Genomic DNA, 21,385 nt, shown 5'->3' with positions numbered 1-21,385 from the left:
AGAACAGGACCCCACTAACAAGCCTCAACCCACTGCCATCCCTAAAAAAACTATTATCCCATTTCCCAATCTTACGATCTGTATCTTTTTTTAAATTATATATTGTAGGTGACTTTCTTGGTGATGAAAATTCCTCACTGAAAAATGTGTGATGAATATTCTTCAATTAAATCACACAAGACAGGAATACCATAAAATCGCAGTAAATGCCATATGTGTCTGTACTGGTATTTGAGGGGATTAGGCAAACTGAGGTGCCCAGCATCCTCATTACGGCCCCACACCCCAATAGGGAGAACACTGTGGGAGGCAACGGTCCTGCAGCACCTTCACGGGTATCCATAGTAGAGCTCCGTCCATGTCGGACAGAGAATTATCCTCTTCGGGGACAAGGAGCCGTAAACCGTGAAAGAAGGACAAAAGGACAGATAAGACCTAAGTGAAAATATCTGAGCGCAACAACATATTTGACCGGGACATGATTAGGCACGCAAGGTCCTAGCATGGACCCCCTCAGCAAGAGTGCCGGCTTTTGTCGGAGTTCGCCTGCGTAAGCAGCTGGGGAAGGTCAGGAAACGGCTCAGGGTGGAGTGCCCCAAACCTGCCTTTGTGTCCAAGAATGAGAAGCACCCTGGAAAGGGAATCAACAGGTTGTGGTGGATTTCCCAAGATAAACTTTTGGAACTCGTGGGTCCCTTAGCTAAGATTATGGACCTGCCACAAAAAGCCAAGGATATGGGAACACCTGTGTATCCCAAAGTGCAGGCGAACCGAGCCCAGCGTACCTTCTGTCTCCTAGACAACGCAAAGTGTGCTATTACTGCAGAGTGCAGAAAGGGTCTACTGATTAAGATACAACAGAAGCTGGGCAACCTAGCTTCCTTCGTATTAGGGTAGACAGCCCAAGGTTTCTCCTTCGGGGACGCATTCGCAAAGGGGTTCAGCGGGTATATAGGTAACTTTACAGCACTCGACAAGGCTCAGTCCTCCAACAGGAAAATATTCCCGAGCAGAGTTTTGGGGGAGACCGGGCAAGGCAGTGGTCACTCGACCTGTCGTTCCCCTTACGGCAGAAGACATCAAGGGGGAAGAGGTGCAGCCCAGTATTGGGATACGGTACGGACAGACTTGTTCCCGAGGCAGAGGCAACAGAGGAAGAATGTGGTGATCAGTGAACCGGCAACCCACTATTAGCTAATTCACCTGTTGGGGGCAGGACAGCACTATTTGCGGAAATTGTCAAGCGATGCATGGGTATTGCAGATAGGGCAAGGATACCATCTAGAGGTCTGGGCAGACCACGAGCAGAGGACGATGCGTGTTCCGATTGTTCTGTCAGAAACTGAGAGCCAACTGCTGGAAAAGGAGGTGCTGAACCTCTAGAAGAAAGGTGTGATTGTGCCCCTGGCATAGAGCAGGCAATCTTTATAAGCAACCTCTTTCCAGTACACAAAAAAGGCAAGTTCAGGCCATCCATCAACGTAAGGGAGCTCAACAAGTGGCTTAACTACCAACACTTCAAGATGGAAGGGATCCACCTACTCAGGGATATGTTGCAAGAGGGAGATTGGCTCGTCAGGCTAGATCTGAACAACTCCTACCTGACGGTGCCTGTAGAATAGAGTCACAAAAGACTCCTGATTTTTTTCTGGAACATAGCAGTATGGGAGTTTACTTGTGTACCTTTCGGCTGTCATCAGCTCCCTGGAGTTTTACCAAGTTAATGAAACTGATTGTGACAGCCCCCGGAGAGTCAGGCATGAAGCTGTCATCTATCTGGATGATATGATATTCATGTCACAGGAAAAGGAGAGATTGCAAGAGCAGACGGTGGCAGCCATCCAATTACTACAGAGTTTAGGATACTTGATACATTTGCAAATATTTGAGCTGGAGTTTCTAGGCTACATGGTTGACACCCAAAATGGCACACCAGAGTTGCACAATGCGAAGGTGAGAGGAATCCAAAAAGAGCTCAGGGGAGCACTCCGCAAAATACAATTGTCTTCTGGCAGTCTTGCTTCACGCAATGATCCCCTGGCCTTTGTACTAAAGGACCCTACAGAGAATGAAGATTCAGAATCTACAGAAAACACAGGAGTACCAGTGGTGATAGAAGTGGAATCAAGGACGAAGCTTAAACGGTGGTTAGGCCATATAGAGGCGTGAATGGGAGAGCCATCTTTGGGAGGACGCCGGATGCCATACTGGAATCAGACGTCAGCAGTCAAGGCTTGGGGGTACAGATTTGGCGAGAAAGGCTGACCAGGAGCAGAGGTTGCACATAAACTGGTTGGAGCTCCTAGCAGGCTCCTTCGCGATCCACTCACTGCTAAAATGGAAAGTGGAGTTATGTGTGCCCCTGAGGATGAACAACATTTCGGCAGTCAGATATATAAATCACCTGGGGGAACCAGATACAAGATGCTGGCGGATTTGGCAAAGGATTTGTCGTATTACTGCCTGCAACGGAAGATATAAGTCACAGCCACTTATTTACCAGCCTCGGACAACGCGGTTGTTGATTGGAATTCATGCTTACATCGAACGGAAGCTGGTGAGGAGGGACATCTTGGAGATTGAGGCCATTTCAGATGGACCTGTTTGTCTAGAGGAAAAAAAATTAGGTGCTGCGATACTTCAGTTGGAGGCGGGATTCGGGAGCGGAAGTGACTGATGCCTTCATACAAGTCTGGGAAGAGACCGGCAGCTACGCGTTTCCCCCCTGGTTCGATGATTGTGAGGATCCTGGACAAGGTAATGAGAGAGAGGTGACTTTTCCTTAGTACTAGTGACTCCCTGGTGGAGTTCCCAATGCTAATGGAGCTCATGACAGACGTGCCATTGACTTTACCCTCAGTTGCATGCAGGGTCGGAGTGGGACAAGAAATAGGCCCGGTCACCCAAAAAAAAGTGTCCCAACCCTTGCCTCAAAAAGGTGATGTCATTTGACCCCACCCCAAAGTGACATCCCCGGAAGCGATGAAACACGACCTTTCACCCCTTGACAAAACAGGAAGTGGCATCAAATGGCATTGTTCCTAAGTACACTACGAAAAAAATATGGTTATGATTTCACTAGTGTGATGTACATCTCATACAAGAATGGATCACCATATGTATCATACATTTCTGTGTGTATAGATCCATATTGTCAAATTACTGTGAATCCGAGCAGACGTCCAAGGCCAAATGATAATGTTATTGTCACTCACATTTAAGCTCTTTTTATAGAACAAATATGCATACAGTATCACCCAACCTGTGTTGGTACTCATTTATCGACCCAAGAAGGATGAAAGGCTTTTTGAAGAAAAAATATGTAAAAAAAAAAAAACATTGCATTTTTCTTTTTTTCATTTCTTCTCCAAAACAGCCCATGTGTGGCAACCGACACTCCCCAGGGACGATTTCAGCCCGGCCACGGGCCAAAAGGCCGAGGGTCCAATCCAACCCTGGTTCCATGGCTGCTCAAAGGATCATCGGGAGGGAGGAACCTTCTAGAAATTGAGTGGACACTGGAGCTGATCGCCTGCAGGGTTTCAGGTCGTGATGGAGACGCCAGGAAAGTCAGAGAGAGCATCAGAGCTAATTCCGGAATCCTGGGTGCCCAGTACAGGTGTAGATGGTGCATGGAGCGAAATCTTCGTCCCATTTCAGCGCCTTTAGTAGAGGTACTGAATTTCCACACTGTTAGGGACTACAAGTCAGCAATTTCCACAGGATACAAGCATATGGAGAACCACCTGAGGATATGTAGGAGGATATGTAGATTGTTGAAAGGAATCAAATGTACCAGACTTCCAGAGTAATTTAGCCGTAGGGAAAATTGAGGAATTGCTGAATAATAACAAAGGGCTAGAGTTCAGACATCTTGGCGAAGCTAGCAGTGCTGTTATGCTCTACTGTCCTGTGAAAGAGTGTTGGATGTGACTAAAGGACCCTACAGAGAATGAAGATTCAGAATCTACAGAAAACACAGGAGTACCAGTGGTGATAGAAGTGGAATCAAGGACGAAGCTTAAACGGTGGTTAAGCCATATAGAGGCGTGAATGGGAGAGCCATCTTTGGGAGGACGCCGGATGCCATACTGGAATCAGACGTCAGCAGTCAAGGCTTGGGGGTACAGATTTGGCGAGAAAGGCTGACCAGGAGCAGAGGTTGCACATAAACTGGTTGGAGCTCCTAGCAGGTTCCTTCGCGATACACTCACTGCTAAAATGTCAGCAATTTCCACAGGACACAAGCATATGGAGAACCACCTGAGGATATGTAGGAGGATATGTAGATTGTTGAAAGGAATCAAATGTACCAGACTTCCAGAGTAATTTAGCCGTAGGGAAAATTGAGGAATTGCTGAATAATAACAAAGGGCTAGAGTTGAGACATCTTGGCGAAGCTAGCAGTGCTGTTATGCTCTACTGTCCTGTGAAAGAGTGTTGGATGTGAGAGCCTTGGACATATCGATAAAGAGCCTTTCTCAAGAAAGGGTCACGTTTAGGGTGGTGAGACGAACAAAGTGCAACTGCAAGACCATTACTTTTCCGTACTTTGCGGTTAGGCCAAAGCTGTGTAAGCACTATTCCTCCTGTGCCGGGAATTGTTCAAAAGTGTAACTGGTGACTTTTGTAAATTAATCCTTTCCTCTAATCAATTTTAACGTTTCCAATTGATTGCTTTCAGATGTAGAAGCAAATAAGAATACACGACGGCCTAGAGATAAGAAGGCATTTATGGCTTCTTACGAAGTTCGGCATTTCAAGCCGGGTCAGCAAAGTAACATTTTCGTGATCGAATTGAGAGTCTGCAGTCGAGAACAGGTGGAAAGAAAAGGATGACGTAGACCATCAAAGAAAGAGGAGGAACTTGGATATGGCGTGTTATAGGGCCCTGGATAGGGAGAGCCTTATGGTGGCCTGGAGAGGACATTTCTTTAAGAAAACTACCGCACCTCAGATGCGTTTTCTTTGAACGGTTTTGGTTTGCAGGTTTAAGTTGTTATATACTGCTGTGAGAGTTAGTAAAGAAAGTCAAGCATAATGCTTGCCTCTGGGTCTTTTAATAGAATCAAGACTCCCTCTGCTATTCTAATTTAGGTCATCTTTATTGTTTCTTGAGACTACAACAGACTTTGTGATTTTTGTCCTATTTTTCCTTTGCTCTATTTAGTGTTTGTAATTGATTTTTCTAACATTATTTCATGCTTTTCATCAGTGTTTCATGTCCTGTTTTTAAATAGGTGTGTCCAACAGTGTGATAAACAGTCTGTATTTGAGTTATAACAACATTGGCGCCTCCCCGGATTGTACAGAGGGTGTTGTGCCGAAGCTCCGAGGCATACCCATCTCTGCCACCCTCCACCACCCTAGCTCAGCCACTCCACTCCCCAGACAGTGCGCACTTCCGGTTTTCCACTTTACCTTTTCACCATCCCTGGAAGCACTATCTGCGTCATCTGAAAAAAACAAAAAACGAGCGGGTTCAGTATCGCAGTAGTGAAGGAAGGCTCCACGCTGCCTGACACGTGGATTTGCTTAAACACAGTTTCCAGGAATTAGTTACACAGAGGCCTTGATTAGGAGTATGATGGCAATTGCCAAAAACATGCCATTATTTTATATACCACACTTTCCTTGTACTCGGTGCAGTACATATCCTATGTGGTCGCAACTCGTATAATGCTATGTAGTGATAATGTCGCCGTGAAAATGCCCACCAGGTGGCGACATTTCTCTAGAAATGCACCCACCAGACACTCAAACACTCTCCCCAAATATTAATATTATATTACACGCCTCTAGAATATTTTAGGAACGAATTTTAAGGGTCGGAAAAAAAAATGTTCCTACCCGGCGACTTTTTCGCAGTGACACTATCACATGGAACCCTCATAATTAGGTGTGCATTTAAAAACAGACGGTATTTAAAACACCACAGGCCTCATTAACAGGAATTACTGTTAGTGCATGTAGTAATATTCTGCCTAATTTAGAATTTAAATTATTACCATTTTGGAGTCAAATAGGATTCCATTGGGAAATGGCATATTACCGCATTGGGGATTACCGCAGGCGGTAACTATTTTGTGTGGAGGATATTTCTTCCATGTAATATGAAACTGAATTTGACAGTACTCTAAAAGCGGTGGTCATTTACCAATTTTTTACTACACTGCCAAACTCTTAAAGAGGCCCCACATCTTTTGACCAATTATCTCATAATAATAACACTGGTGACTAATATAGAGCTGCATGCAGTGGGACCCTTCTAAGCACTGTAATAACGGGTGTTGTAATTATCCCCTTGTGGCACACGAAATATCCTATGGCCCTGGCAAAGGCTGAGCGGCGCTAGGGTTGGTCCAATGACAATGTCACGTCCCTGAGGCATGTTGTGATTGACCAATCCAAGCTGTTGATGCTCATGGGTTAGCAACTGGTAAGAGAATAGGGGGCGGGGTTTGCATCCCAAAGGGCGGAGCGTCCAGCTCTAAGCCTTACAGATGGGAGGTCCACTCGCTCCAAGGAGCAGGCCGTCCGTGTGTAGGACAAGTACGACTAACCTGATTGGGGGGCCCCCTTGGTCCCCACCTGTCTCTACAACATGTACTATCATGCTTATGCATCATATTATTCACTTGCTCTGTCTCCTAAGTTACCAGTGCTGTGATACTTGCGAGTTTGGGCGCTGTCAATAAATGCAATAATTAAAAAATAACTAAATGGGAAAGAAGCAACAGTTCACTGTGGTTTGTGTGAGGCCTACACTGAGACAAACCAGCTTTTGCTATTTTATTGTAAAACATACATTAACTTTGGAGAAACTGAATGGAAACTTCACTGCATATGAAAAAGAAGAATGAGACTTTTAGTTTGTCTTTTTTTCTAACAGTATGAACGAAATATACCCCTGGCATTAGCCGACACTTTGTAATTTAGGTACATGATTAAATGGAAATGTAAGGCTTCTAGAAATTCCTTCATTTTGGAAATGGCATTATGCCATGGTCATTCTCTGTTGCATAATGATTTTACACCATTTTATGTGTCTTCTTTATTCACATAATGGATTGTTTCTGTTTGTTTTGTGCTGCACAGGTTGTTTAACTGTTGTATACATTGTTATACTTGGGATATTGTTTGCAACAGCACAAGCAGATGTCATATCAAAGTGAAGGCATGACCGATTGCAAGTTTTCTCTCCGTCACAAGTCCATCTTGTGGTCACTGAGACCACTGGAGGCAGGAGCCCAAATCCTAGTGGGTGCACCTTCAGCGAGGAATGACCCATAACTGGATCAAACTGTGTTACTTCTGTTCAATAAAACATTTTCATTTATTTTATTTTTTTATAAATCTGTTTATTGAGTTTAAACAACACAACTTAAAAAAACAAAAATGAATCATAGGCATACATAAGATGAAGGCAGCATAGCATTAACAGCAGCTAGAGGGGCCCCACGGGGCCTAGGACCGGAAGACAGATATGAGACAAGGCAGGTAACTAATGCTAACAGTGATACTGATCTGCTCCCACCAGCGGATTTCAGTGAGCATCAAGCCATTTACCCCATATTTTTTCGAATTTGCGGGGGCTGCCCCGTGCGTTATAGATCCGGCGCTCTGAAGCTGCGCACCTGTCCAGCTCGTTACTCCAGCGGTTCAGGCACAGTGGGTCGGCGGAGCCCCATTTAGCTGCAATAAGTCTTTTGCCTGCCCCCAACGCAATCGCCAGACATTTTTTTTCATATTTTGACAGGTCTACTTCACCCCAGATGCATAAGAGTACCATTTTGGGATCCCTAGGGATTGGCGTCGCCAGGGCAGCAGAGATTGTGTTAATACAGTTCTTCCAGAAGGCCTGTAACACCCGACAGTCCCATATCATATGGTAGAAGGTGGCAGGCTCAGTTTTGCATCTAACGCATGTCCCGTCTTCTAGTCCCCCCCCATCTGGCCATTACAGCACGTGAGTGGTATGAGCGGTGAAGGATTCTCAATTGTATTAGCCTGAGCTTAGATTCTATACCAATTTCTCTGGGGGACATTAATGCATCAACCCAGTCTTCAGGTTCAAGGTGACCGACATCTCTTTCCCACTTTGCTTTGAGCCCGTCTAGCTGTGTAGCCCCGAAGGAGTTAAGGGCCTGATAGAGAGTGGAGGTGACCTTCGAGGAGATGCGTTGCGGGAGGATATTGGTCTCAATGGGCGAGCAGGGGGGTATGATTGTCGTGTCAGGGAATTGGGTGCGGATGGCGTGTGGCCAGCTGCGCATGTCGAAACCGGTCCATGGGTGTCAGGTCGAATTGCTCTTGCATGGTCTCAAAATCCAGGAGGCAACCCCCTTGTATCACATGCGCAAGTGTGTGTATCCCTTTTGCGCGCCAGTGACTGTCATGATGCCTACTCCCGGAGAACCAGTCCAGGACCAGCGTCCCCGGAAGCAGACATCATGTTCCCGGGGAAAAGGCCAGCAACCCCTAGTAGGGGCCCTTTGGACACTGTCCTGGCGCCTTTGGCGCCAGGCTCATTTTGGATCTCAGTCCTGGCGCCATAGGCGCCAGGCTCATAAAGAGAGTGTTTATGTGAACTTACCTGATGCAGACTGTGCTGCCAGATCCAGACCTCTTTGAGGCCTGAAAGGGACTACTTTACCTGTGGGACTATTTTGCCACTCGGGCACAGCCGGGGAAGAATACGTACCTGGAACTACTTTGGGGGCTATTTAAGCCATGTCCAGACAGCAGCTCACGCTTCGCGTTGTTCTGCACCTAGCAGCTGGACGCTCACTGTGTCTGCTCCTGCATCCTGACTCCAGCCACACCCGCCTCCATCCTGGAACGCCTGAAAGGAAAGAAGAGAAGGGAAAAGGGGAACAGAAGAACATTACCTGCTTCTACCCGGAGTCCGGAGTCATCACGCCGGCGATCCTAAGGGAAGACATTTATTTTAAAGACGCATTGTGTTGCTTGCTGCAGCGCCGCATTCCACTCACCTGTTCACGAGGCATCTCCGTGCTCCTTAGCGACCATCTGCACGATCCGCCACATACCTGCGCCTAAGGGGGAAGAGAAGAACAAAAGGTGAGCAAAAGGAACATATTGAGGATAGCCAGATTTTCGCCATAAGATTTACCTGATTATTGTTGGGAGAATCTTTCCTCATCTCGGGTCGGCGCCGCTTCTTCGGCAGTACCGTACCCCGGCCCCTATGGGGAAAAAAGACACACGCATTAGTGGGTGAATATAAGGACATTAAAGGAACCACCCATCATAAACTCACCTGAGTTTACCTTCGGCGAATTGTTTCCTCTACACGAAATCTTCACTCAGCACACCTGTGATAAAAGGGATAAGAGACGGACTACTGAATATAAAGGCAAATAGAAAAGGAGGCCAACTCTTGAACTTTTACAACAGTAAACTTACGGCACCTTGCCAGGAAAGTCAAGTAAGCTTGGATCCTCACCAATCCGAACACCAGTGAAGTAACTGGCTATAATCGCACCCCTGCACCAGAAGCAGGATGGAGAGCGTGTCCTTTCAAACCTTAAGGTGAGAGTTAACGGGGAATTTCGGAGGTGGTCTGAGGAGAGTGAAAGAGGTAAGTGGGAGGCCGACGCGCTACTCCGCAGGTAGTTAATCCCCTTTCTCCATCTGCAGAAGGATTCTCCTGCGAATCAGACAAGCGAGATTTGGGGGTCCTGTCCAGTCGGTCTTCCGAGTTCTGCACATCACCTTAGAAGAGGCCGCAGCAGTCCAGACCTGGTCAGCGTCTCCGTGGGAGTCAGGTGAGCGTTACAGTGACCAAAAGAGCCCATTTTTACTATTTCTGGGAGGAGCGCGTTGTGCCATATGGGTTGTGATAGTGTTGGCTTTCCTTTCCAGCCGATTAGTTTGTGTGCATCCCGCCAGGCACCACGAATATGGTGGGTCATTTTGGGCAGCGTCGGGAGCTGGTTGTGGGTGGCGTACAGGATCTGCAGCAGGGTTAACGGGGCCATGATCTCCAGTTCAATTATGATGTGTGGTAGTGTGGGGTCGCTGTGTATCCAGTTGTTTACTACCCCTATCTGTGTCGCAAGGTAATAGGTGCGTATGCAGGGTAAACCGATGCCTCATTCCCATACTGATCTCTGGAGCTTCATTTATTTTCTAAAGTATATCTTATAGAAGCACACCAAAACCTCTCACTGCTCTTATCCTCAAACTAACCCTAAACCTAATCTCAACATTGCCCTGATCCTGATGCGGGAGTCTTCACCCTTTCGCCCTCCACATGTTTGGGACTTCAAATCAAATGATCCCTCACCATTGACTATGCTGGCTCGAGCTGATAGGAGTTGTAGTCCAAAACATCTGGAGGGCTGGATGTTGCAGACTGCTGTCCCTAACCGTAGCCTTAATCCAAAACCTCACACTCGCTGTGACCCTGACGGTAAGCCTATTCCCAGCCTAACTCTTACTATGACCCTTTCATTAGTATAATTGGGAGTTTATTGGGCACGGATCTAGTTCCCAGAAGTAATGGAGCACTTTACAATCATAAGAGGAAGAACAAGGTTAGGGAGCAGAGAAACAAGGGATATGCGATCGAACAACAGCGGAGAGAGGGTCATTGTCAGAAAAGGACCTACAAGTAACCACGGGAGGAAACAGTGGGGATCCGATCACCCAAACTCGGGTAATATGGGGCGTGGGCGGTGCATGGACCTAGGAGTTTGGGGCCCTGAGCTAACACTAATCCTGGACCCAACCACAAGCCTGGACCTACCACTTAATTTTAACTCATCATCATTTTGGCTGACAATGATGTTCTTGTTAGTATGTCATATTTTGGTGACGCTTTGGATATCATATGACAGGATGCTTCTCGCGATGTACCCCCCACCTCCGACACTCCCCCAAACAGGACCAGTGCATGTTTATGCAACCTAATGATTCCTACATACTGGCCAATAGCCTCATAGGACCCTACTTCAGAACATGCTTTGACATACATATCTTAAAATATCAGTGCCCCCCCACCTAGAGCCTAAATATAATGTGCGCGCACTGAGGACTCCGGGCATGTGGCGCGGTTTATAAGAACTTGTGATAAATAAATAATGTCAAACAGGAGCAGGAAAATAAATTGCTAACATCAAATCAATGAAGTCACGCAGTAATCATCAGGACTCTGAGCCGGTTCTGCTGCTTTTTCTTTATCACGGCCCAGTGAAACATAAGTAACAAAACAGCCTTAAAGTACATACAGTCCTGTCCTCACTTATTTTGATTTCCACGATGAGTTGGTTAAGTAGCAGCAGGATCAGAACGACTGATCTTGGCAGCCTTGCAGACATGGGCAGCACTGCTGCTCCGAGGGGCATTAGCAGGTGCCCAGGGCAAAAGAATTCAGTTAATTCATGCAGCTGGGGTGACATTCTGGGGGTTGGGAGCCTCCCCTTTACTAGCAGCGTGAAGCTACTACACGAGCAGATTCAAAATATGTGCTTTAAGAGAGTTTGTGTACTCTCTCTATGATGAAGGACCTCTGTGCCTCTGCTTTGGCACTGCACTGGTCACCTTTGGGACATCACGCTTGGCTGCCTGGGTTGGGGGTGGGGCTCCTTTGCACTATATTTCTGGAAACTCTTTGCAGGAGCTGATCCGCAGTAGAGAGCAGTCAAGCCTCTAGGACGCCCATCGGTCTCCCATTATGAACTCCTTCCTGACCTTTACCCTTGTAGTGGCCAAGTTTTTTTTCTCCTTTAGCCACAGCATCTGAGGTTTAGAGAGGGCATAAGGACCACCAGCAGCTCCACCTTCAATGAAAAGTAGTCCCCCGTCCTCTTGGTCAATTTCCTGCTTAAATCACTGACTGATGACATTTAGCGTATCCTGCCCGAAAGACAACTTTGAGCTTCTGTCCATAACTAGTAAGCAGACGGCTGTTTTGGGGTCCCTGGTAGAAGGGTCCTTGGAATCTGGGGGCCTAGTCACTTCCCATTCTTACTGGACTGCCTGCTTCCTTTTCCAGGGCTGCCCCCAGCCTGTCTCTGCTCTCAGCACCGGTCAATCCACTTCACGCAGCTGAACTTCCAGAAACTTCCGTAAGTGGACGGCCCCCTAAGGTGCTCCAAACATAGTGCACCCTCACTCAGCATGTTAAGCAATCGAGTGACTGGGAGCATCTTTACCTGGGAACCGCACAACGACCAACACCTCCAGAATGCACCCCCCCTACACTTTCCCATTCTCAGGCCGCGGCTGCATTGACCTTCCCTGTGAGTCCTCTTTTCAGACTGGTAGCCCTTTGCATATTTCAGTTGTCTTGGTTCTACTCCCCTTTTTCAGTATACTGCCCCCCACGCCCCTACACAATGCCATTCTCTGGCCGCTACTGCTCGGACCCTTCATGTGAGTCCAGGTTGTAGGTTGGTAACCCTTGGCACACTTCAGCTGTCTGGGTTCCACCCACCTTGGTCAATACATGGTCCTCTTACAATATCCCATTCTCTGGCCGCTGCTGGTTTGACTCCCCCTCCCCAGCAAGTGCGGTGTCTAGACTGGTAACCCATGGCGCAATTCCATTGTTTGAGATCCTGCACCTTCGTTGAAAGACGCCCCTTTACACTTTCCCAATCTCTGGCCGCCGCTGGTTTGACCCTCCCTGCGAGCACAGTGCCTAGACCTGGTAACCTATTGCACAGTTCCGTTGTCTAGGTTCCTCTCGCCTTGGTTGATGCATGCACCTTTACACTTTCCCATTCTCTGGCCGCTGCTGGTTTGACCCTCCCTGTGAGAGCGGTGTCTAGACTGGTAACCCATGGCGCAGTTCCGTTGTCTAGGTTCCTCTCGCCTTGGTTGATGCATGCACCTTTACACTTTCCCATTCTCTGGCCGATGCTGGTTTGACCCTCCCTGTGAGAGCGGTGTCTAGACTGGTAACCCATGGCCCAGTTCCGTTGTCTAGGTTCCTCTCGCCTTGGTTGATGCATGCACCTTTACACTTTCCCATTCTCTGGCGGCTGCTGGTTTGACCCTCCCTGCGAGAGCGGTGTCTAGACTGGTAACCCATGGCGCAGTTCCGTTGTCTAGGTTCCTCTCGCCTTGGTTGATGCATGCACCTTTACACTTTCCCATTCTCTGGCGGCTGCTGGTTTGACCCTCCCTGCGAGAGCGGTGTCTAGACTGGTAACCCATGGCGCAGTTCCGTTGTCTAGGTTCCTCTCGCCTTGGTTGATGCATGCACCTTTACACTTTCCCATTCTCTGGCCGATGCTGGTTTGACCCTCCCTGTGAGAGCGGTGTCTAGACTGGTAACCCATGGCGCAGTTCCGTTGTCTAGGTTCCTCTCGCCTTGGTTGATGCATGCACCTTTACACTTTCCCATTCTCTGGCCGATGCTGGTTTGACCCTCCCTGTGAGAGCGGTGTCTAGACTGGTAACCCATGGCGCAGTTCCGTTGTCTAGGTTCCTCTCGCCTTGGTTGATGCATGCACCTTTACACTTTCCCATTCTCTGGCCGCTGCTGGTTTGACCCTCCCTGTGAGAGCGGTGTCTAGACTGGTAACCCATGGCGCAGTTCCGTTGTCTAGGTTCCTCTCGCCTTGGTTGATGCATGCACCTTTACACTTTCCCATTCTCTGGCCGATGCTGGTTTGACCCTCCCTGTGAGAGCGGTGTCTAGACTGGTAACCCATGGCCCAGTTCCATTGTCTAGGTTCCTCTCGCCTTGGTTGATGCATGCACCTTTACACTTTCCCATTCTCTGGCCGCTGCTGGTTTGACCCTCCCTGTGAGAGCGGTGTCTAGACTGGTAACCCATGGCGCAGTTCCGTTGTCTAGGTTCCTCTCGCCTTGGTTGATGCATGCACCTTTACACTTTCCCATTCTCTGGCCGCCGCTGGTTTGACCCTCCCTGTGAGAGCGGTGTCTAGACTGGTAACCCATGGCGCAGTTCCGTTGTCTAGTTTCCTCTCGCCTTGGTTGATGCATGCACCCTTACACTTTCCCATTCTCTGGCGGCTGCTGGTTTGACCCTCCCTGCGAGAGCGGTGTCTAGATTGGTAACCCATGGCGCAGTTCCGTTGTCTAGGTTCCTCTCGCCTTGGTTGATGCATGCACCCTTACACTTTCCCATTCTCTGGCGGCTGCTGGTTTGACCCTCCCTGCGAGAGCGGTGTCTAGATTGGTAACCCATGGCGCAGTTCCGTTGTCTAGGTTCCTCTCGCCTTGGTTGATGCATGCACCCTTACACTTTCCCATTCTCTGGCGGCTGCTGGTTTGATTCCCCCCCTGCGAGAGCGGTGTCTACATGGGTAACGCATGGCGCAGTTCCGTTGGCTGGGTTCGTCTCGCTTTGGTTGATACACGCACCCTTACACTTTCCCATTCTCTGGCAGCCGCTGGTTTGACCCTCCCTGCAAATGTGGTGCCTAGACCTGGTAACCTATTGCACAGTTCCGTTGTCTAGGTTCCTCTCGCCTTGGTTGATGCATGCACCCTTACACTTTCCCATTCTCTGGCCGCTGCTGGTTTGATTCCCCCCCTGCGAGAGCGGTGTCTACATGGGTAACGCATGGCGCAGTTCCGTTGGCTGGGTTCGTCTCGCTTTGGTTGATACACGCACCTTTACACTTTCCCAATCTATGGCCGCTGCTGGTTTGACCCCCCTGCGAGTGTGGTGTCAAGACTGGTAACCCATGGCACAATTCCGTTGTTTGACATCCTCTCATCTTGGTTGATAGGCGCCCCCTTACACTTTGCGATTCTCTGGCCGCTGCTGGTTTGACCCTTAACTGCGAGTGTGGTGCCTAGACCTGGTAACCCATGGCACAGTTCCGTTGTCTGGGTTTGACTTACCTTGGTTGATACATGCCCCTTTACACGTTCCCATTCTCTGGCTGCTGCTGGTTTGACCGCTCCTGCGAGCGCAGGTTCTAGACTGGTAATGCATAGGGCAGTTCCGTTGTCTGGGTTCCTCCCGCCTTGGTTGATAGACGCCCCCTTACACTTTCCCATTCTTTGGCCGCTGCTGGTTTGACCCCCCTGCGAGTGTGGTGTCAAGACTGGTAACCCATGGCACAATTCCGTTGTTTGACATCCTCTCATCTTGGTTGATAGACGCCCCCTTACACTTTGCGATTCTCTGGCCGCTGCTGGTTTGACCCTTACCTGCGAGTGTGGTGCCTAGACCTGGTAACACATTGCACAGTTCCGTTGTCTGGGTTTGACTTACCTTGGTTGATACATGCCCCTTTACACGTTCCCATTCTCTGGCTGCTGCTGGTTTGACCGCTCCTGCGAGCGCAGGTTCTAGACTGGTAATGCATAGGGCAGTTCCGTTGTCTGGGTTCCTCCCGCCTTGGTTGATAGACGCCCCCTTACACTTTCCCATTCTTTGGCCGCTGCTGGTTTGACCCTCCCTCTGAGTGCAGTGTCAAGACTGGTAACCCATGGCACAGTTCTGTTGTCTGGGTTTCACGTACCTTGGTTGTTAGATGGCCCCTTACACTTTCCCATTCTCTGGCCGCTGCTGGTTTAACTCTCCCTGTGAGTGCGTAGCCTAGACCTTGGAACCCTTGGAACAGTTCCGTTGTTTGGACTCTCCCCACCTTGGTCAATAAATGTTCCTCTACACTTTCCCATTCTCTGGCCGCTGCTGGTTTGGCTCCCTCCTCCCTGTGAGTGCGTAGCCTAGACCTGGTAACACTAGGCACACTTCCGTTGTCTGAGTTCCACTCACCTTGGTCAACGAGAGCATGTTGCAGTTGATGATGTGGGGAATCTTCTGCAAGAGAAACAGAGAGAACAGCCTTTATCTTCCAGGCATCACACTGGGGCCTAAAGCGCTAACTGTTGAAAGATTGCACCACTGCAACATTGTATCTGACTGGTGTTCTAGCCTAGGCTGATAAACAATACACGCACACCTCATTACATTTGAAAAGGGGCCAATGGGGACCTCCGGCCTGGTCACAACAGATGTTCTGTTAAGGACTTGACACGAAATGTGTGAGCCGGAACAGAAATGAAAGCGTTCCACGCAGCAATCTAGTCCAGAAGGTTTGATGGGAAGAGAAATTGAGCAGAAGACTTTATTCCAAAGGTGTGGTGAAAGGGATCTGGTTGTGGAACCTCATGGATTGTGCCCCAGGGAGGCAGAAACACGTGTCGGGGGTTGTTGTTGGGACTATTGCTCAGAGGAGATTGGCTGGGCTGCACTTATGGGTTGGGGTTTAGACTGATATACTAATGGATATTCTTCTGTGCGATGGTACAAAGGGCTCAAATGTGATTGAGGGCATCCTGGGTGGGTTACAGCCCATAGGACAGAATTCGAAAGCTTTTCTTCATTCTCAGTGGAGGGCTGCGCACAGTGGTGGCTAAGTGGGTGGTGTAGGAAGGTAAAAGGGGCGATGCGTAGGGCGAGGAACTGAACAATCACAGCAAAAGCAAGACAAGGGATGTGGATTAGGAGAAAGGGACTGAGGGAGAGGTAGGTATAGACAGATGTCGGCGAGGGAGAGAGAGGGGAGCATGATATGGGAAAAGGTAGAGATGATCCTTACAAAGTGGAGTGCCATGGAGGAGAGATTAGGAAAAGGCGACGGAGATGAAGGAAAAAGAGAGAATTGAGGGGCATGTGAGGGGGATACAGGAAGGCTAGATAATTGCAATATATAATTAGCTCTATATATAGTTGATGCAATACTGAATATTGATAACCTTTTAAATACCCGCTCCCTAGGGGGCAAGAATGCTGCAGGTCTTGGGGTGACATAGTTCTCACCTCCTTATTTATTTTTTTTATACTTATAAACTGCAACTGGGCGCAGATAATATTCAAATTGGGATACTTATCAAGATGTTTGCTAAGATATGTTTAGTGACTATCCAGATTGTGGGAAAAAGGTTTTCAGTTGCTTACGAAAAACCGTGAGTGATTCCAAGGAGTGGGGGGAGAGAGGGACGTAGGCCGTTCCATGACATTAGGCCAAATACTGAGAAGCGGCGGTCATCTCGTTGAACAACGGCTTTTGGGAACCACGGTTGACGATAGAGTGTTCGGGAGGGCAGGTACAGTTGAATTCTCTAGGCAAGGTATGGTGGTGCCTGTACGTGAACGCACTTGAAGACAAGACATAGGATCTTGAATGGGATTCGTGAATGCAGAGGCGGCTAGTGAAGATTGAGCCTGGGGAAGGTGATTGAGTAATCCTTCGGAAACCGCAGTGGTTTCAGCAATTTGTTGGAGGCAGTGAATCAGATATTTGCGTGGGCTGGTACAGAGAACATTCACATACTCTAGCTTAGAGTGTACTAGTATGCCGACTACAGAAGCGTAGTTGGAGATTGCAATATAAGGGAAATCCCTCCAGAGCAGACAGATGCTGACAAAGACGTGTTTGACACATTCATTATAGATAAGGCCAATTTAGAGTCCAATATGACCCCAAGATGTTTTACTTTGTTTTTTGGCATTATTGACATGCCAAACACAAATGGAGGTGGAGATTGTTGAATTAAGTCGGGAAGCAGATGTTTGGGACCTGAATAGAACAGTTCTGTTTTTGATGGATTAAGATGAAGTACATTTTTTGCTAGCCATGATTTAATTTGATTGAGACAAAGTTGTATTTGATTAAAGTTGTCTGTTGGACCTGTCATTTTGATGTAGAGTTGTAGATCATCTGCAGAGGAGTGAAAGTGGACCTTAAAACTGCGGATTATAGGCATAAGTGGCAGTATGTAAATATTGAAAAGGATTGGGGAAGGAGAGGTACCCTGGGGGACACCACAGATAATTTCAGCAAGGGGAGCGAAAAAAAGGGCCACATTTCACAGATTGTGTTCTTCTGTAGAGGAATCTGCGATACTAGTGCAGTGTGGTGCTGTGAACTCCAGCGATGTGGGTCAATCTCGTGGCTCTATGTCCGTTTACTGACAGGTTTTTGTCAATGTTTTTTGTAAGAAAAAATTGCAAATGTGTTTTTTTCTATTTCGGGAGGTTCTCCTCAAACCCTACTTCTACATATTTTTAACTCTACCCCAACCCCTTAACTGTCCCTTTGATCACCTTACTCCCTCTATATTTCGATTAGCTTTTTTCATGGAATTTCTTGATAAAAATTCCATTGAAAAAACATCTGTAAGCCTACAGTTATACAAATCTGGTTAGGAGAATAGAATGATCATTAAAGATAGCAGGTCTTGTTCAGAGTGGACGAGTAGATCGCCCATAACAATGATCCAAGCGGTTTCCGTGTAATGTTAAGAATGGAAAGCGGATTGGAGTGGGTCGAGGATATGGTTGGCTTCAACAAATTGCATAAATTGTTGTGTGAAACTTTTTCAATGGTGTTTGACATCCATGCTAGACCAGCTATTGAGCTGTAGTTATTGAGAACAATGGCATTTTGGGAGAGATGTGGACCTCTTTAGACCATATGGGAACATCCCTTCTTGTAAGGTTAGTTTTGTCAGTTTGGTAACACAGTAGGAGCAGGCACATTTGCTTGGGCTACCACTGCTGGTCAAGCAGAGTTGGTCGACGAGTTCTTGCAGTATGTGCAGCAAGTGCAAGTCCAGTCTCTTTACTGTGTCTTTTGCAGAGGAAGAGGAGGAGTTTTCCATTAAAGCATTATTCTACTGCGGAGCGGCGGTGGAGTTGGTAGACGAGTTGTTGCAGTCTGTGCAGCAAGTGCAAGTCCAGTCTCTTTACTGTGTCTGTTGCTGAGGAAGAGGAGTTTTCCTTTAAGCCATTATTCCAACGCTGCCGACGAGTTGTTGCAGTCTGCGCAGCAAGTGCAAGTCCAGTCTCTTTCCTGTGTCTGTTGCTGAGGAAGGGGAGGAGTTCTCCATTAAAGCATTATTCTACTGCGGGGTGGCCGCTGAGTTGCTCGACGAGTTTGTACGGGGCATGTAACCATCATGTGCACTGTGAGCCCCTCAATATGGGCCCGCAGCTATTTAGTGTGTGAGTGGGTCCCTCCCCATCTCGGGGTGTCCTCCCGCAATTGGCTGAGGCAGTCTCTGACCAGCCCCTGCTCAATGAGTTTCCATCTATGCTGTTGTCCAACTTGCATATTAGCTTAAACCTTGCTCCTAAAATGTTGGCAAAAAAAAGATCTGATTGGTAGGGTTCTTACAGGCCAACAACCGGCCTTCAATGATCTGTCTGCTCGGCTTGTATATCTGGAGGGGTTCTGCCGGGGTTCATCGACCCGATGTGACCAGTGGGAAGAAATGACCAAAATGGCTGTTGCTAATGAAAAAAGATTGATCAAGATGGACAAAATAATTTGTATTCTTTTTGAATTGTTGACAACCAATTCTAGGGACAAAGTGGCTGACAGGGAGGTGACAGTCACCCGCTGTGCTATACCCATGGTGGTAGCCGATAACAATCCGGATATAATGTCACTTTAACAGACTGAACCACCTGACAGTCAACTTGCCTTGTGGAGGCCATGGGCTATCTTGGGCCCATGGCTTTCCTTGAGACGAATGGACTCCCAGATCAGCTACAAGGGATAGACGATGAGCCACTTGGCAGTATGGAAAGCACGTTGGGGGGGAGAAAAAGGTTAAGCTTAGAGGGCCTAAAAACACTGGCAAAGAAAAGGGTCAGGGCTAGGCAGAAAAATCTAAAAACAAGCCTAATACTAAGTTAAAGGGGCACAATGCCACCTAAGACGCATTATGCACCTGTCTACTGTGAACGGAATGAATAACTCAAGTAACAAGAAGGTCTCTTGTGCCGTCAATTTGGTTACTGAGAAGGATATCATTTGATGTGTGGAGGAGATCTACCCGGTTCTACCTAATGTGGAGGCTCGAGAAGATAGGTCATCCAATGCGGAGCTGATGGGGACAGTGGATCCTAATTTTTGGGAATATCTCGATCAAGAAGTGAGTCAAAGCGGGTGTTCCTAAAATGGACCCCTCTGAGGGTTTGACTGAGACAGCAGCAGGAGCCACTCAAAGTGAACACTCTTTTGAATTTAGAGGCTGGGGTTCGAGTGGCTAGTGTCGGGATCGATGATGGAGGAAAGAGGGGTGATGAGATTTGTGGTGTATTGGTGGGATGGGCTGTGAGGAAGACAAAAGATGGTATAATGGCTTTGAATAGATCACGTATCCTGTATGTCTTTAGAATGATCCCCCAGCTTAGATCTATCATTACAGAATATCACTCTACCACTAGTTAACAATTTGCGAATGGTGAGTTGTTTTCACTCAACGATTGTGTCTAATATTTATTTATTTTGTAATGTTTTTATTGGCATTTAACATTTACAGTTATATTACGGACCATTACAATCCTGGTTTGTATCAATCCTGAATTGCATACCACTTATGCCATATTAGTTATGAATAAGATTGAACAGTGAACGGAACAAACAAGAGGAAAAAAGGGAAAAGAAACAAAAGAAGTAAAAGTGATAACAGTGACTGTCTCTTGGTCTCCGAGTTATTGTGGACTTTGCTTGTGGAGGTGAACCCCAGTCTCTGTTCCGTTGGGCTCTGAATGGTCTTTGAGGTACGCGGAGGGGGGGTGGCTTGTGCAGGATGGATGCGACAGTGCACAAATTTGGCCATTGTGACATTTGTGGGTGGTTGATTCAGGGAGGTTTATAGGTCGACGAGAAGATCATGTCTCTCAGAAGGGTCTTCCAGGCCTCAAGTGTGGAGCTCGAGTCTTCTCCGCCCCGATTGCTTCCCTCCTCCCATGCTCCAGTTTCTGCTATCGTCCATCTTTCCATCTCCCTGATCCAAGGTTCGTACCTGGGGCCTGCTGGGGATTTCCAGGCCATTGCGATCGTTCTTTTTATCAGCACACATGCTATGTCCATTAGTTTCATCAAGTGCTTGATCTTGCTTAGCCTCGGGTAGGTGCCTAAGAGGCACTCTTTCGGTGTCCATTCATATGTCTCCAGGCCAGCTTTCCTGCACGTCTGTTCAGCAGCGAACCATAGTTTCTGAGATTTAGGGCAGGTCCAAAACATGTGGATCATGTCAGCGTGGTCAGAGGGGCACCATGGGCACATCGGGCTGACTCTGTCATTGAAGGTGGATATTCTGTGTGGGGACATGTAAGTCCTATATAAGACATTGAGCTGTATTAGCCTGAACCTGGCGTTCCTGGATATCTCCTCGGGTATGCTAGGGCTCTAGACCATTCTCCCTCCGTGATTTCAGTCCCCAGGTCAGATTCCTATTTCTCTTTCAAGCGTGTACTTCTTGGGTTCGATCTGTCGTTTATTTGGGTATATAGTCTTGATGTTGGTTTCCAACCGTCGCTGACTCCGTGCATCTCTTGGATCAGGGCGTGTGTTTCGGGTTCCTCAGACCACACATTCCATTTCTTCTTGGCGATAAATTTAACCTTTTG

At 47.7% G+C, this 21,385-nt stretch overlaps 1 protein-coding gene across 1 annotated transcript in view; it reads right to left on the bottom strand.

The window, feature by feature from the left end:
* LOC138454998 (very-long-chain 3-oxoacyl-CoA reductase-like) overlaps positions 1-21,385 on the bottom strand; it is a 266,556-nt gene that overhangs the window by 73,307 nt on the left and 171,864 nt on the right. Inside the window, exons 6-7 of the mRNA XM_069607112.1 lie at positions 15,734-15,778; positions 5,422-5,456 (exon numbers count right to left, since the gene is read on the bottom strand). Coding sequence (XP_069463213.1) covers positions 5,422-5,456; positions 15,734-15,778 — 80 coding nt within the window. The remainder of the gene's footprint in view (positions 1-5,421; positions 5,457-15,733; positions 15,779-21,385) is intronic.

This window comes from Ambystoma mexicanum, chromosome 1p (assembly GCF_040938575.1).
Source record: "Ambystoma mexicanum isolate Mex_15411 chromosome 1p, UKY_AmexF1_1, whole genome shotgun sequence".
Classification (NCBI taxonomy): domain Eukaryota; kingdom Metazoa; phylum Chordata; class Amphibia; order Caudata; family Ambystomatidae; genus Ambystoma; species Ambystoma mexicanum.
The sequence above is the reverse complement of the archived record's forward strand: the minus strand, read 5'-3'. Positions and strand labels throughout refer to the sequence as shown.